General features: G+C 27.0%; 1 protein-coding gene across 1 annotated transcript in view; it reads right to left on the bottom strand.

Moving 5' to 3' along the window:
• Positions 1–865: 865 nt before the first annotated feature.
• The window catches only part of LOC114128082 (nitric oxide synthase, salivary gland), a 78,847-nt gene continuing 61,646 nt past the window's right edge, over positions 866–18,066 (bottom strand). Inside the window, 21 exon segments of the mRNA XM_027992501.2 lie at positions 866–2,485; positions 3,889–4,080; positions 4,688–4,833; positions 4,951–5,075; positions 5,256–5,343; positions 5,707–5,917; positions 5,979–6,148; positions 7,097–7,390; positions 7,462–7,594; positions 7,979–8,153; positions 10,064–10,183; positions 10,271–10,359; positions 11,691–11,795; positions 11,953–12,097; positions 12,205–12,302; positions 12,714–12,908; positions 12,998–13,099; positions 13,176–13,270; positions 13,273–13,349; positions 15,125–15,264; positions 16,902–17,043. Of these exon segments, the coding sequence (XP_027848302.2) occupies positions 2,372–2,485; positions 3,889–4,080; positions 4,688–4,833; positions 4,951–5,075; positions 5,256–5,343; positions 5,707–5,917; positions 5,979–6,148; positions 7,097–7,390; positions 7,462–7,594; positions 7,979–8,153; positions 10,064–10,183; positions 10,271–10,359; positions 11,691–11,795; positions 11,953–12,097; positions 12,205–12,302; positions 12,714–12,908; positions 12,998–13,099; positions 13,176–13,270; positions 13,273–13,349; positions 15,125–15,264; positions 16,902–17,043 (2,956 nt within the window). The 3' untranslated portion in view covers positions 866–2,371.

The following is an 18,066-nucleotide window of genomic DNA, read 5'->3' as shown; positions in this document are numbered from 1 at the left end:
GTTATTCACGCTCCAATTGTAAGTATTAAGCTTATATTCAGAAAGATAAATGTGGATTATCTTCGTTGTATAATTATATAATAATTTATGTTTGGTTTTAGATTCTTTAGAGTAAATGAAGCATTGAAGCAATGTATTTGTTTTAGTGTTTTACAATAATGTGTGTGTGATGTTCTGGAGCAGATAATTTGCTCCAATTTTCAATATTGTTGATGGTTTTTGCCTTTTTGGTACCAAATCCGATCTATTTTAATTTATTGTATTATAGATCTATTGATAATTTGGTGATTAAAAGTAAAAACAAAATTCTAATTGATTTTCAATAATTAAGAAAAATAAAAGTACCAACGAGAAATGTAAATATTTACGTGACACCAGTTTTTGACATAATACATTTTTGTTTTTGTTTTTATTAAATTGTGTTAAATATTTTAAAATATTTGGACCAATTTTAGATTACATATTAATACTTTATACTATGAACCTATTCACACCATTTTATGAAATGTCAACATTGACTTAAATTTGTTGGTAAAATAATTATAAGGATAGGAAATATCAATAGTATGATTATTCATAACAATAAAATAAAAACACAATCATTCATAAGACATATTTGTATAACTTTTAGAATTAACAAATTAATTTATTAGTTTTAAATTATCTAATTATGTTTCAAAGAAAATAATGAGTAGATAAATTTTAATATGATTAAATAATTGAACAACAATATTTAGATACCATATAAACATTTGCGTACGCCTAGAATATTATCTAGGTATATAATATATAATATTTATATAATTAAATCAAAAAACAATACAATATTTACATATAATAATAATAATTATAATAATTAATAGCAATAGGAATGATTTTTGTTTTAAAATTATTAATCAAAAACCGATAAAAATATTCAAGTACACCCATTATAATAAAAAATAACAAAGATAATAATGATATATTATTATAATAAGAAATATACGTTTAGAGCTAAAAAATCTTATTAAAAAAAAAAAGAAAAAAAATTGAATAAATTGACGCGTTAATGTGATTATAAGATAATAATTTAAACCATGTATTTTTATTTAATTAAATATAGTAAAAGATTTAAGTGTAAATACTTTTGGTAACATAAAAGAATATAATATTTATATGTATTTTATACACAAGAAGATAATTTACAAAAAAATTCAAAATGAATCTCATTATTAGTATTAGGTACTAAATTTAAACTATTCAATTTTAAGATCAGTTGTTCTACTGCTTGTTCTCAATATACATATGTGGTACGCGAAAAGCTGATGGGTGATACTTGACTTTGAAGAAAAAAAATAGAACTATAATTTGCCTATTATTAATATTAAACATTATCTATATAATATTAGTTTCAAGTATGGTACGTGAACATTTCTAGTTTGTACTGGAATAGAAAAAATGAGAACCTTTGATTTAGACTATTTAACTATAATACTTTTACCAAGACGTACATTTAAATAAAACTAACTATATAACTAACAACATTTCAATTACATATTGGTTAGGTTACAATGATATATATATATAATATAATACTATATGTGTATTGTATAATGTGTAATATATACAGTAATATGTATAATATTGTCTAAATTACAAATGTTGATGAATTAATTAAAATTGAATTCATAAATAACATTACAATATTATGTCCGACTACGATATTTTCCAAAAATCGTTTTTTACTCGCTTCGCGTTTATTAATACATCAATATAAACTATGCATAATATGATTTTTTGATCAACTGAAATCGAAACAAAACGGAAACGTGCGCGTATTCATTAATTATACGCACGCAAACCCATATGTGAGATCGTTTTAATCGTTGCATATTTTAAAACGAAAAAGTGGGTAGTGCGCGCATATCGCCAGAAAGAAAACACGAAATCATTAAAAAGAAACAACAAACGTGTTTTTATTCACATTTTTGAAGCATCCAATAATTAATGGACAGAGACGTTTTCGTTTTAATGTTTACGGCGAGTGGGTAGCGTATATAATACATAATGTACGTACAGATACCTCTACTCACTACACGAGATATGCAGGTGGGTACGACGATAGTGTGCGTTGATGACTATGGTGTGTAGGTGTGTGCAGAAAGGGGGATAAGCACTCCATAATATTATCATATACATTGTAGAAATTTGAAATTATCCGAAAAGAAAATAATATGTTTATACACTCGTGTCTACATACGTATTATTATAAGTAGGTAGATATACGTATTATACTTAAAAGATAGTATAATTACAATTTTTTGTCTCTAAATTCTTGTATCGTTGCTATCGACTTAGCCAACATGTTGCCTATTGTAGGCCAAATTGAACGTTATGGAAGCGTTTCGGACGCCATTCGGATTCGAGCGGACAGCCTTGAACTGTTGTGCACCTCGGCCGTCCTCAGCGTGATGCCGAATATGTCTTCGTGATAACGGTTGTCGTCCTGTACAACATGTATTTATAAACGTATAGTAATTAATAATAATAATATGTTATAGCGATATAGGTATAAAAATGGCGTGGGTGCAGGTGGATATTGCAACCCAGACGACTACACCGTCAAATAATTCAAACGTCTCGTACGGTTTTTGTCAAAATAGATACGTAAACTCATAATATTATTTCGACTTTTGAGAGACGGTTTCGGAATCGTCCCTTATCAATCTCATCCCCCTCAAACGCGCGCATTACGGGTCGTAAATCGCTATAATAGACCTATATCATACACGTCTGAAATTGAAAATCATTTAAGTACAATTATATACTCAGTATACTTATTCGAACAATAATAATTTATGTATCGCAGATACGAAGTCAATAGGTATTTGTAGGTTTGTGATATTTATACATCTGTAGATACATAGTTTTGTTTAGATCGCAATCCGTTGTCGTAGTCGTCGTGTTATTCCGGTAAACCGCCTCGTGACACGCATCCGCATAGAGGTATACAATATAATATGTAATAATAATGTTATGTGCGTTTTTACCGATAAAAGCGTATACGAATATGCGATATAATATATAATAGAGGTGTAAGACGACGAGTTTATATTATGATATATAAGGCGCAACGGTAACGCGATGCCAAAAATCAGTGACGTGTGCCTATCTCGCCAGACTTTCATTTCCTGAGGAGACGCGCTAAAACTACGATTTTTAAAGGACCTAGAATCATGTCAGGTGGGTTAGTCGGGTATGGCTTTGAGTTTTTAAAATCCATCTACATAGGGACGAGAAAAAAATTCCTTGTATTTTATAGCATTATTATACCACGCTTTTAATAATTGCACGCTGTTTAATGTTTATATACGACTGTGAGTAAAATCGCCGTTTGGGAAACGCTAAGTATCTATAATAATAAGCAGTTAATTGTAATTTTGTATAGTGATTAATCGTAGTATGATATCATTATGAATTATGACATCGTTTACTACCTACTCATTGTGCAGCGATAATTTAACCATAGGCGGCAATTTAGTATAATTTATGGTACTTGGTGAAGTTATTTTTAGAAATTTAATGTACATATTTTTAACACGCAAACAAATCTAACTAAATTCTTATCCCATTCAAGGTAATACCAAATAGTTATGATTAATAATATTATTAATTTCATTAAAATATTTTTGGGATCGGGTCTCGGGAATTTTTGTAGTGGGTGTAACACTCAATAGGTTTGATATGGTTATGCAACATTTTGAATATGAAATAGAACAAATCCCACGTTATTCCACAGATATCGACATATCGTTATAATATGTTTTGTAAAATCATGCTTAAATATAAATAAAAAATATCGTTCCTGACTTTTTGCCCCCGATCATCATAAATCCCGTATGTACGTACCCGTAATCCCAACATGAAGTTATCGGACTGTGTCGAATTCATGCCGGTCTGCTCTTGAATTATCGACTTGAGGGTTTGGTACACGTTCTCAGCCATTTTACAATCACCGCACACGTAAAAGTGCCCCCTTTCCACGGCTATTAATTCGTATATCATTTTCGCTTCTTTCAGCATCAAATCCTGTACGTAAGTCTGTGGGAAAATAAATTTAGTTGTATTATAATTTATAATCATTGTTTAATTTTTTATAAGTAGGTATTGTCTACGAGCGATAAAAATAACATAATATTATTATAGCTCGAAACCGTTGTGAGTTGATTCATTGAAAAGAATTTAAGATGGTAGTAAGGTAAATCAATTTTTCCGTTTAATAATTTGGTTATTTAGGTATTTAAGATTTTTTTAAAGTATGTATTTTACTGAAATGAATAATCATATTTTTGTTAATAGAGGGTTTTAGATTCCAAACAAGACGGTTGAGCTGTTTGTTTTACAAGAATATTTTAACTTTTTTCCCTTTAGCTGCTGTAGTGTTACTTATATCAATATTGTAATAAAGCTTCATACAGTAGGTATTTATTTGAATGCGTATTGATTACTTTTAAAAGAACATACAAATTATTTATTAAATATTTAAATAAATGTCCATATAGGTTGGATTATGAAATGCTGCTACAGAATTGAGCTTATGTAGTGTTTTGAGTGTTCACGTGAATTGATATCGTTTTTCGACGATGAGTTTGGCTTGTATCTTTAATCATAAATTTAATATATTGTCAATATTCGAATATGAACTTACCTTCGGAATCGACGGTTCTCTGGACAGCGCCAAGTAAGTCTTGTCCAACACGCCTTCTTTTATCATTTCCATCTTGTCCGTTTTGTAGAGATCCATCGATTTGTATTGGCATCCGAAGAACAACATGGTTCTGCCCATTTTCGTATCTGCGGCGGACAAAGAGAGAGTCAGAGATACTTGTACAACGGACGTTTTAACGTTATTATAATAATATTTATGTGTTATATTATATAATGGGTATCATGAAAACTTGTCGTATTTACCAATGCCGGTTTTCTTCTGCGCATATCTGTGTTGCCAAAAAGCTCGGAACGGAGCGATACCTGTGCCAGGACCGACGAGTATTAACGGCTTTGTCACGTCTTCAGGCAAATGGAAATTGGGTGCGCTATATGAATTGAAAAAAAAAATCAGTTATCAACGTTGCGATACGTAAATTTATTGAGTAGGCACTGCAAACTATTATCATAAGTAGCACACACACAGTGTTTTTTTTTTATTTATGTGCGCCACTAATTGTCAATACTGACATGATAATATCACGTTGGTTTCAGATTATTATTATTACCTTCGAATAAACATGTACACCGTGTCATCTATGTTAGCATCCAATAAGTAATTGGAACATACGCCATAGTGCAATAAGCCTTTTCCACCTTAATACAAATAATAACAATAATGATTTGTACATTAAAACCATTTTTTTTTTATTTCAATAATGTTTAGGTTTTTTTTTCCTTTGAATTTAGTAATATTTCTTCGTCTATATTATGTATCATATGAAGATTTTATGGAGTAAAATTATTTTTTATACTTCAAATAGTATGTTTATCCATAAACGTTAAAATTGAAATAAAATCGTGTTATGTCAGGATAAGAAGCCTATTACATACTTAATATATTATATGTAATATGTATACTTAATTATTTGTTAGCAAAAATAAAAATAAATACTTATAATAATTAACACATGCATATTGTTATATTTTATTGTAATGTTGTATTTTTAATAAAATTACCTTTAGTCTTATAAGTGACTACTGCGACAGTGAGGTGTACTTTGTGTGGATGTAATAAACTTGATGAAGAAATACTATAAAATCTCGGTTGTAATGGTGTAAGCTGTGCGACTAATAATGCAGCTGGTGGTTTAATAGAGGGAAACTCTTGGAAAATTTCTAGGAGATTGGGTAAATTCCAATGACGCCAATCTTCGTAAGCAGCACTGTCCTATAAAAGGTAAAAAATAAAAACTAAAATAGCGACACAAAACAATGTCAAAATGCCTTACTGTTGCTAATGCTATGAGATTTTTTTTATCAGTGGGATCAGTAGCACACGAAGCGAAAAATTGTAGCATATTTGGTGTAGGTGGTGTGGTGATGTCTAAGAATCTTGTCAATAAAGTTCGCAAAGAGCATCTTGGTATCTTCTCGTGAGGAGACCAATTCTTAGATACACCTTAAATAACCAATAACGTCGATGAGCATTAGAAAAAAAAATGTATAAATCTATAATATACAAGATATTATAATATATTATTATTAATATATATTCATAATATGATTTCGTTAATCTTTAAATGGAAATTTATTCTGATATAAGTTTAGAATTATGTATAATATGCTCGAGTAAATTTATATATAATTTACAGTTTAGTAATGCTATTCATTAAGAATAAAAAAGCTAAACTATGTTCAAGGACTCTCAAAACGTTGGACTTGTTATAAGTGGATGGTTGGTGATTTAAAGTTTTCTACTTTTCTAGAGTCATAAATTTCACTTGTGAAACTTATCTTAGAATACGGTCTATTATGTGGGGCTCAGATTCTGTAGTTGACTGTCATCGGTTAGCACGGGTTTTTCAGTGTAAGTTTATGAGTTTTTCTAGTAATAGTGCCTATTAGAAATTGAATATCCAACTCATAACTGCGTACGTCAGTGAGTTGTTTTTATTTTACATTTTTACTATTTCGGAATGAAGACAATTTAAAAAATAACTCGGTTGCATGAATAAATTATCTTTATAAATGGATTTCGTGTTGAACAAAACGTACCTATAGCGATATCGAATTCAAGTTTTCAAAAATTTAAATATTTAAATTCCCAAAAAATTATTAGAAAGGTTTTTTCCATGAATTATTATTACTGTTTTGTGATTTGGATAATATTGCTATCTTTGAGTAAATATAATATATCCATACGCGTAATGACGGATTTCACTAAATTCATTTTGTGTATATATCTTATAAAGATATACCTACGTATTATTATTGTTTCTAAAATATAAAAATAAATCTATAACTCAAACACATATAATATTTTTTTGTAAAACTCGGATGAACAATATGATGTATGCTTATAGCTGGTATATAAAATCTATAAGTTAATGTTTATTGCGAGTATTACCTGTAGATGTATGTTTTTCTTTGAGCATTTGAAGTTCCATCGGTTCGTCGGGATCTTGGTCACATTGCAAGTACGGTATAATACCAGATACCAGTTCAGCTCGGTTGGTCGCGAACATGCCCACGTGATCACCCGGTCGATACATTATCTTCTCCGATTTTGCCCAATCGTCCACATCAATCTCTAGCCACAATGTCACGCGGTCATTCTTGCCATCTCCACTGTTGCTTATTAAGTTCTGTTTGTTAGATAGTCGGCAAGTCCAAACTCTTTTGTTGTGATAGTGTGAGTATGCTAAAATAAATAAATGCATAAATCGTATACTTGTAGAAGATAGTAAACAGTGATATTTATGTGTTTTGTACCGGAATGTAGATCGTCCGGTTCATGACTGTTTACGAATCGAACTGTAGACGCGGACAGCTTTTCGTTATGAAGTACTTGTGACGCTTCGCTAAGAGATTCGTCCATGTCCAAACAGAACGTTTCGCACGCCACCTAATAGTGTGTAACATGTTAGTGCTTTATATTTTATAAATAATGTTTTGATAGTGTTAGTAGCAAGGCTGGCCCCAAAAACGGAACACAGAAGCTAAACAAAACATCATACAATGTTATAGAAACTGATTTTAAATAATTTTTAAATTTAAACTGATGATATTGTAGTGGATTTTCAGATAAGAGTGGTCTTATGATTTTTTTCGATTGGTTTCTTATCAAATATTTTCGATTATTTATTTAAAAAAATCACTGTACGTTTTAAACAATAAATATATACCATACACGTTTGAACTGAGTACAAAAGCTCTTCCGTCGAAAAGCAATAAATTGGAAATATAAAATAAATACTTTTGATGTCAACATTGTTTTAAGTCTGCTCACATGAAAAACATCAGTAGCCCATTTTTTAAAGGCTTGCTCTTGGCCACACATTTCGTCGCCTTTATTGAGTTTGATTAGTCGTTCTCCACCAAGCTCACCTAGAAGATTATCAACATACGATCCAAATGCACAAAAGTTTGGATACGCGCTCGAGCCCAATCCAAACACCGCAAATCTGTAACGAGTAAATATGATTTTTTTCTTTTAAGTTTGATTGTGATTTCAACATGAACTTTTGACGTTTTTCAGTATACAAATAATATGAAATTGAAAAAATAGTTTCATTCTTTAATAATTACTTATTTACTCATATTTATGCTTTTACAAGATATTTACACAGCCGTCACAGAGTTTGTTAATTTTTGACTTCAATGAAAAAAATGTTTTTTAAAAAAAATGAAGTATATTTTTTCAGATTTCAATATTTTGAGTTAATATTTAGTATTTGATTATTTGAAATAAATAAAGAATTTAGGAACAATTTTTCCCAATAAGTACAGTTAAAAAATTTCGAATATTATATAATTATATATATATATATTATAAATATAAAAAAGAAATTAAACTATTGATTACCATTACCTTATGAAATAGATATTTTTTTTTTTTAACCACTACCTACTTTTTCTTTGTTTGGATATTTTTAAAAAAAAGTTGATTCTTGTTTTATGTTTTATATTTACACTAATTTAGTTCTATTATGTTATGTTTTCCTCAAATTTCATAAATAAAAGATTTTAATCATTTAGCTATCCACTAAACTTACACTGTACAGGTAACTATGTTATACACATTTCTTAATAATATATTTGGGTACCTAAAAGTAAGATAAGTTTAAAAGGTTTTGAGGTTTTTTCAAATGGATTACTAAATCTTATCGCCAGTCAATAGCATTTGTGTAAGTGTGTGTATTAGTGTTTATTTTTGTTACCTTAGTTCATTCTAATTTATGAGTATAGCGTTATTACAGTACCTATTACGTCTTCGATAAATATTTTAACCAAACATTTGATGTTTATGTAAATTTTATCTCAAAATTACACTATTAATCTTAAAATAATTGTAATTTATTAATATAAAATTCCAAGGATGGTCGATTTATTAAATTTATTAAATTTGTTATATTAAGTTAATATAAGAAAAAGTAGGTTAAGTTAAATTGACTAATACATTTTTTATAAGCTCGTTAATTAAAAATAAAAGGATAAAAATAATTAATTTATTTGAAAATTAAAATTTGATTTACTAATTAGCAAAAAAAAAAAATATATATATATAATACGAGTATAATATAATTCAATTAAATAAACAATTCGTGCAACTATTCACATTCGTCAAAGACGAGGCAATGAAGCATCTAGAGTTAAAACAACTATTTATTTAATGTAGGTCATAAATATTATAAAACATGTTGTACATTAGTATTTTTATAAAATATAAAAATTATCAATTATAAAGTAGTCCATTATATAGTTAAGCAGCTATTTAATTTACAAAAATTTTCGGAAAGTTCCTGTATTATTTAAAAAAAAATAAATATAAATTAAATTTGGTTAATATACCTACTTAAAATTTTGATTTTTAATTTGTTATGTATGTAAAATCATTTATGGACATATTTATTATAGTTTAAATTTTGTGAAAATTAAAACTTTTGCAACACGAAATGAATCTAATGTTAAATTATTTAATGAGATATTTAGTAAATACTTTTTGAATATTTTATGTATAGGAGTCATCATTAGTAGGTATCTATATAGATATTTGTCTTCCATTATTGTTTATTAATTTATCTTTGTTTTTCTCGGAACATTAGTTAAAGAATAAATTATTCTATATCATTATTATTATTATTATTATTCTATATCCTAACTATGTCCTGTGTAGTGTATAAATGCTAATCAATTAGTATTTTAACCGTATGTTAATAACAACAAAATTTTATTTAAAATTTATTAATTCTAATATTTAATTGTAAATCAATTACAAATCTAATAGATTAACACGCTTTTTGTCCTTTTATTTACAGTCATTATTTTTTATTTGATACGAATATTTTTATTTACTTAATTTTTAATATTTTACCTGACGTTTCCAAGTGGTCCGAAGTTATCAACATCTGTTGAATCTCTGTTAGACAAATCATTTAGTTCAGTTAAATGATGACATTCTGAAAGACTATTTGCCTTTATAAATGATGCGGAGCTAAAAATAAATATTAAAAATAAATATTTTAATATTGGTGATTACTTTTCGTCGTCTAACCGAATTTGATGAGCCAAGGGTCAATACCTGAGAGGTGATGATTTGACGGCAAGCGATTTATTAGAATTAGTGCCTTCGTGTTCCATTTTCATAGAATGCAATTGTTGTGCGAATTCCTGTAGTGAATAATATATACTCAAAATAAATATTTTTCTTATTGGAGAGTTGAATTTTTATTTTTTTTTTTAAAGTTTTAGTTACATTAAAAAAATAAAAGTATGATTTCTACAATTTTTTTTTTTTGTTTATATTAACGTAACTTCTAAGAAATCAATGAAATAAAGTTTACTCATATTTGCTTTAAAAATTGAACAAACTCTAGAAATATAGCTAAACAAAGAATATTTAAAATATTTTGCAGTAATTCCTAACAGGTAACATTCGCCTTGAACAAGGCATAATGATATAAGTGACCAAGATAATACAAATAATGCACTCTTAGTAAAAATTATTAAAATAGTTTCATTCATTTAAAATCTCTATCGATAACCAATAGTAATCCCTTCTGTATTAAAAGTAATATTGTATTAGATTCCGAAAAAGGAATTTTACTACTTTTTATTTTGGAGTATTATTTTTTTTATTTTAAGAAATTACGAAAATTGGTTTTATAAAAAGTACTCCGTGAATCTCACAATATTATTTTCAATAGTATATTACTTATGATTATGATCATATTATATAACCACAAATAAATGTGTTAATAATATACACGAAAACATATACATCCAATGCTATAGATATAACCAATTAAATACCACGATTCCACTTTTGACAGTAATAAATATCTAAAAATATAACATTTCCATGATGTCGTGGGTAGTGACTGTATTGTTTTTTTTTTTTAATAAATATTTGTTGTGCTTATTCGTTTAATTTTATTTTGTACAGCATTTTCTTTTTACATAATATTATCTTCATTTGTTTAAGTAAAAATGTTCTTTTTGATTAATCATATACCTGACATAGGTTTTCCAAGTAAACCTAAGAATATTTTTGTTTTTTGGAGAGGGGAAAAAATTTAGTCACTTGAGTAGGAATTTAAAAAAAAAAAATGAGAAATTAGAGCATAGCTAGATTAATAAAACATACACCTTACAATTGAAATAATTGTTAATCGTGTCAATTATTTTACCCAATTAAATGCGTACATTCATCAAGCCTACTACACCTCTCTATCTAAATATTTTATCTTTAATGCAATTATAGCTCCATGCAAACACCGGAATCAAGTAATAATAATAATATTGACAACATAATATTTAAGTCACGTATAGGTTATGGAAAACGTGTATATTATGAAAATGTTAAAAAAAAACTCTTGTAACTAACCAGACACCAATTATTTGTGATAACTGTTAAGTAATTAGTAATTATTTTTAATTAATGAACATTTACAAATTTATAATATAAGTATTTTATTTAAATTAAGTTAACTTGAACGTACCTGTCCATTCTCCGGAGGATCACCATTTCCAAAAGTTGATACAACCACTAACAATAACGCTTCGTGTTCAATACTTGTCATATCATATTCTTCCATGCTCATTACCTTTTATATTAATTTTATTGTTATTCAATTATTAATTAAAATTATAAAATCATAATTTTAGCCTTTAGGTAATATATTATAAATATAGTGATTACAGGTATAATAATTTTTTTTATGATTTCATGCTTATCGTTAAATTATTATCTGTTCAATGTACCTGAGAATGAAAAGCATGTGCAAATATTTCACCCAATTTTTTTGCATACATTTCTGATCGTCCTGTTTCTGTTGCATATAGTATAGTTGCTTTTATTCTACGAGACAATGCTTGTCCAAATAATTTTGACGTAAATTTCACAGCTCTAATAAAAAAAGAAAATAATTTAATTGATGAAATACAAATGTATTATATGTATCAATATTGTAAATAATATTAAGTGTGAAAAAATATATTCTTTTCTTTAAATACCTAGCGATTTGTTTAAAGTGGAACTTTCGTCTCTGTTTCTTTAAAGATTTTCCTTGATTTTGTCCTTTTTTCCAAACATGAGTTTTCCAGGCTGGTTCCTTTTAACATATTTAGTGATTTATTAATGCATTTTAAGAAATAAGAATTACATTTGAACGAAATTATAAAAATTATGTGTTTTTTTTTGAAATTATTTTTCAGAAGTATGGTTTATTAAATATTTCATACACGAGAATATGGTTTTTGAGAATAAAGTGATTTTAATATTAAATCAAAAAAATTTTGGTTATTTTTTTAATATGCATTCAACAATGTTGTCAATCTTATGTCGCTTAAACGATTTTAATATTTACCATGTGTGTTTTTTCAATTAAAATTAACTCTTACAGTACTGTAAATGTTTGCTTATAAATACTACTATGTTATTTTAAGTAATTTAATTATTTTAATGGTAAATTGACTTAACTCATAATCTTTCTTGTCCATTTATATCGAATTTCAGATTTTACCTGATAAGCATACATTGGATGAAGTTCGTAGCTGACCATTTCTTGGTGAAAAACAGGTGTGATGGAGCCAGAAATTGGAGGCACAATCCATACCCAATCCGCAGGACATCCTTTTCTCGTTCTTAACTCGTTGTCGTAGTGTTTCATAAACGATTCAGATGCGGTGTGATGGTCCATTATCGTGATATTGTTCGACTGTTGTCAAAATAAATATTACAACTTAAGATCATTAACATTTAATATAACTATAAGTTATAACAACAAGTACCAATATATTGACTTACTTGAAAACTGTGAAGTACAGCTAAATTCACTTCAATAAGAGCTCGATCTTTTTTCAAAAATCCGTAATTTTTCAATTCATTTTTCATACGTTCTAAGACTTCCTGAAAGTTATAGATAAATTGCTTAGTAAAAACAAACAAAAGTGATTATCAAAAACTTATTGATTGCTTTGCTTACATCTAGAACATTATATCTATGTGGGTCGCATAGATTTCTACATCCGATTTCCGAGCTCATGTACCATCCATTGAATGGACAAGCTGTGAACTGAATCCTCCACAGTCGAACAACATTCCGGACACTGCTGGAAGACAGTACCACCGGAGTCCCAAGTCAGAAAACCAATCGAATCTGCAAATAATCGGTTTAAACGATCATATTATAATGTGATGCTGCGATTTGTAACGCGTCGTACTGTAGCGTCAATTTTGTGTATATTTTTCTATTGTATGCTAATATATTACATTTTTAGTGAAAAATTGTATGTCATATTTTGATATTATGAGCTTTAAATACATCCTGATCGAAAAAAAATTGCTAGTTTTACTTATGACACTATATTACTATTTACTTGATTCTTTTTGATCACGCACCGAATATAATAAATGCATTGTATATTATATCTTTGATGTACAATTTTTATAATTGTTGGACGAATTAATATATATAAATATAGTGAATCTGGATGATTTTAAAATTATATATTAAAATTCTATAATATGTTATATCTTTCATATTCATCCTGTATAATAGGTATACACTTTACAGTGTACGTATACGCATAAAAACAAATATAGACATAAAACGGGATCGAGAATTATTCATTTTCAGAAAAGGTGTGAAAATACTTCAGTTAAGTTTATAATGGTTAAGTACAAAATATAATATACATAATATTATTGTACCATCTATATTGAAGCTGGTATGTGTACACAGTAAATGTCGTTAAAGCACATTTTGTCCCTGTAATGTGTTTAAAATTGAATGAAATGCACTGTTTTTTTATAGTTAATAAACATTAAATTAATTTGCAGCTATAAACCATAGACATCTACACGTTATTTGTATTTTAAGATTAAAGAATAAAATGTAATTATGCGAATTCAGCCATCGTCCACACTGGAGATTATATTATTATATGGAATAATAATCATATTTCGATTTAAAATCAATTTCTGTTTTATTTAAGCAAATTATCTTTGATTTTTATGAGAATTTTTATTGGTTATTAATTAGTCTGCTTCGTTAAAAGAAAAAAAAATCTCTACTTCCTTTTAATACTTTATTTTATGTCATATACATTAGACGAAACTCATAGCTCACAAATATGGGTTATATATGCATATTTTAATAGCTTTCATATATGATTATTATGACGCCATGTGTCATAACTTTATGAACTGTTTTACTGGTTTGAATATAATATAATCTAATGAAAATTCAAGGAAGAATCCTAGAAATACTATACACACGTATAATTGCCAATTATACATAGTAAACAATTTTCATAAGATTTCTATGTATCTTTTTTATTCGTGTGGCTTAGTTATATTATATTCATGGACTGTTGAAATTAATAAATAAATATTTATGTATCAAAAAATATTTACAAAAACGCAGTACAAATATTTACAAAGTTAACTAAGTGAAAATTATCAGCTTAAATATTTGAATACGTAATTCGTGTTCGAAAAATCAAATTATGCAGGGTATAACAATATTGTCAATTGTAATTCTATTCTTGATATCAAATTTACATAAAAAAAACTTAATTTTATAGTTTCATGTTTTCTATAATATACATATTTAATTATAACATTTTCAAATGATTGTTTAATATTAATGTATTTTTAACGGGCTGCAATATTACTTATTAGTACAATACATAATTTTAATTGCGTAACATTTATAATATGTAAAAAACTGTAAAGTTATTATACAACACTATGCGTAGATAATATATTGTTTATAAAATGTGTTGAAATTTAATTGGAAATTTTTTAGAAGTATTACGAATAGTAATCAATAATATATAAGCAACTATTGATAAATTGTATTAATTTCCATAATTTTAACTCTAATTTATTAATGTGTTAATAATAGCCCATATAACTGCTTGTACTCACGACGGATGAGTAAGTGAAACTTCCAAAACTAGTTCCCTTGGTAAATCGAAATAATCTGGATCGTGTCCATTTGCTGATAATACCAAAGGCAGTAAATCCCATCTTGTACCTTTTCCGCGCCAACCTAGTTTTGTACATACCTGAAAACCACGACACTTCGTTGATTTAATTACGTCCAGCACATTATATTGTAGCGATTGAGTATTTGACGTACCAGCATATTTCGGGTAAAATATGTGACCTACCACAAATTCCGTGTAATGCACGTGAACTTCCAAAACATTTTACTTGTATAACGTTAATACTATAACTATATATAATATATACAGGATAATATGAATAGTTGAATCGACATAGATCGATATAGATTTTATTTTTAATGAACTTGTTTTTTTTTTTTTTTTTTTTGTGAACTATATAATATTATAATAATAATACAAATAAATGTATGCAGCTATGTGAAACTTAATACTAATATAATTAAATTGTTATGATGAGTTTCCAACCATTAAATAAGACTAACAAATAATATAATTCACGTATAAAACGGTAAATCTGTTATTTATAAGTAATGGATGTTATACTAATATTCTAAAGACTAATATAAATTGTATTAATAGATATACTAATAAATATATAATTATTTGGGTGTTTTGCAGTCCTTTTGGTTGCTACAGTTCATTATTAAATTTTTTTCTATTCAAATGTGAATACTTATGGTTTTGTTTTAATTAAGTTTTCTATTTCTTTCATTAAATGATTTTATTTATTTGTGGTCAATTATTTAAGGTTAATTCGAAAATCATTAAATATATATGAAGTCCAGTTTCGATTCAAATAAAATGATAGCTTTTGATATAACAACGATGGATGTCTTGTTAGTTATCATTAAGTTTCCTCAATTTTTAACAAATTTATAAACGTTATACGATAAATATTAAGACTGAATTAAAATCGTATTAAAAAATAAATGATAAAAATAACAGATAATATATAATATATATTATAATATATATATATTACGACATTAAAATATATAATAGTTAGTAAAACAATAAGCAACATACTGTAAATACAGTGTTACTATAAGATACATACTTTACCCAAAATGTGACGGTAGGACAAAATATATTTAATTAACAGTTTTTAACACGGATTACATTTCTTCAAAATATTCTTTTTTTAAAAATTGTAAAAATCGACTCCGCTTACTGTTAAATCTACCATCTACTATTTATACTACCTACCTATCGATTTAGCTGGGTCTTAAATTTATAAAGATGGTAGAACCCAGCCATTAGTCTAACCATCAGTTGCATAAAAAACTGTTTAATTTTATGGTTTACCAATATTAATTTAATGTATAATTTAGTTAAAAAATATAATATTATACTATATAGACAATTTAGAGTAACGCTTTGTTATTATAGAAAGAGTAACTACCGACTCACTTTTAGTAGTAAGTTAATAATTTTAAATATTTATGTATCTATATTATGTTAAATTTAAATTTTGGCAAAATTATAATAGACAGTGGAGTCGATTCAAAATTGGGTGAATCAATATAATATTGTCGGAATTCAAAATATACACTCGGTTATTTAATTCACCGTTAACAAGTATAAATTTATGTAAAAATACCATATTATTTTTACAATATAATTAACATTATATTGTTAAAAAGTGTGAGAATTTGAATTTGGAAATTTATTATTTACGATTAGGAGAGATCAAAAGTTTATTAATTTTTCTTTTTTATGTAATAAAACAATATTACGTCAGTGAATTCTACGTTCATCGGGTCGCCAATGATTGTTCCGTCTGGTTGTTTGTATCCAGCGTAAGAAATCAGTTGAGAGTTCCAAACACGAAAATCGTGCCGACCATCGGTCCTTTGTTGAAATACAGTTATAGCTGATCTAAAAACATAAATATTTGATTATAAAGTATAATGTTTAAGATTATTTTATTGACATATAATACGCATCAAAAATATCTTTAAACGGGCCGTGACCCTTATTCCGACTAAAATCATACCCTTCGCTATTCGGTTAAATCTAAAGAAGATCGATTTCCCTTTTTGATTAAAACTGTATACTTCCAATTACGACTTAATCATTTTTAGTGAAACCAAAAAGCTTAATAATTAATTATAATATGTTAAACTAATTGTTAAACAAATATTAAAAATATAAGTTGTATATAAATTATACATTAAAGATAAATTATTCATAAGCGTAGGGTGGTCAAATTTGTTGGGGGGGTTTTAGGCCTTCCTGGGGCGGACATTAATGAGTTTTTGGGAGGTTATGATTTAAACTGGGTGGGCTATGATTCAGACTGGGGGGATAAGCCCCCAAGCCCCCCGCTAACTACGCCTATGTAAATTATGAATACTATGGTTTTCGTCATTTAATCAGTATTGTAATAATCACTACGTATGCATTTTTTGTCTACATTTTCTTTGTTTACAATTCTAACTTTAAATTCTTATAAAAAATATTGTGAATATAGAGTTTGATATATTTTATTTGAAAAACATACAGCTTATGTAATAATTATTTTAATTGATTTAATTAAATTTTTAATAGACATTCATAGAAAAAATACTAAAAAAAAAAAACTTGAAAAACTTATTTTGCCTATAAATAGCTAAAAAAGAGTCAAGCTATTTTTAATAGTTTATAATTAATGTAAAGATAATAATTAAAAACTTTGGTAAAAATTTGAACTATCTAAAATTGATCGTTTTTAAGTTATAGTAAAAACATAAAATTGATTCTGTTAAAAATTAATTGTTGTATAAAAGTGTTATGTACAAATTACCGTTTTTCTTTAATTTTAATTTTTATTTGTTTTTTTATTCGAATTACAAAAAAGTACTAGGAAGTTTTTTTCTCTTGTGTCCCCTACTATATTTAATTCGCTACCAAATATTATAT

This window comes from Aphis gossypii, chromosome 1 (assembly GCF_020184175.1).
Source record: "Aphis gossypii isolate Hap1 chromosome 1, ASM2018417v2, whole genome shotgun sequence".
Lineage (NCBI taxonomy): Eukaryota > Metazoa > Arthropoda > Insecta > Hemiptera > Aphididae > Aphis > Aphis gossypii.
The sequence above is the reverse complement of the archived record's forward strand: the minus strand, read 5'-3'. Positions and strand labels throughout refer to the sequence as shown.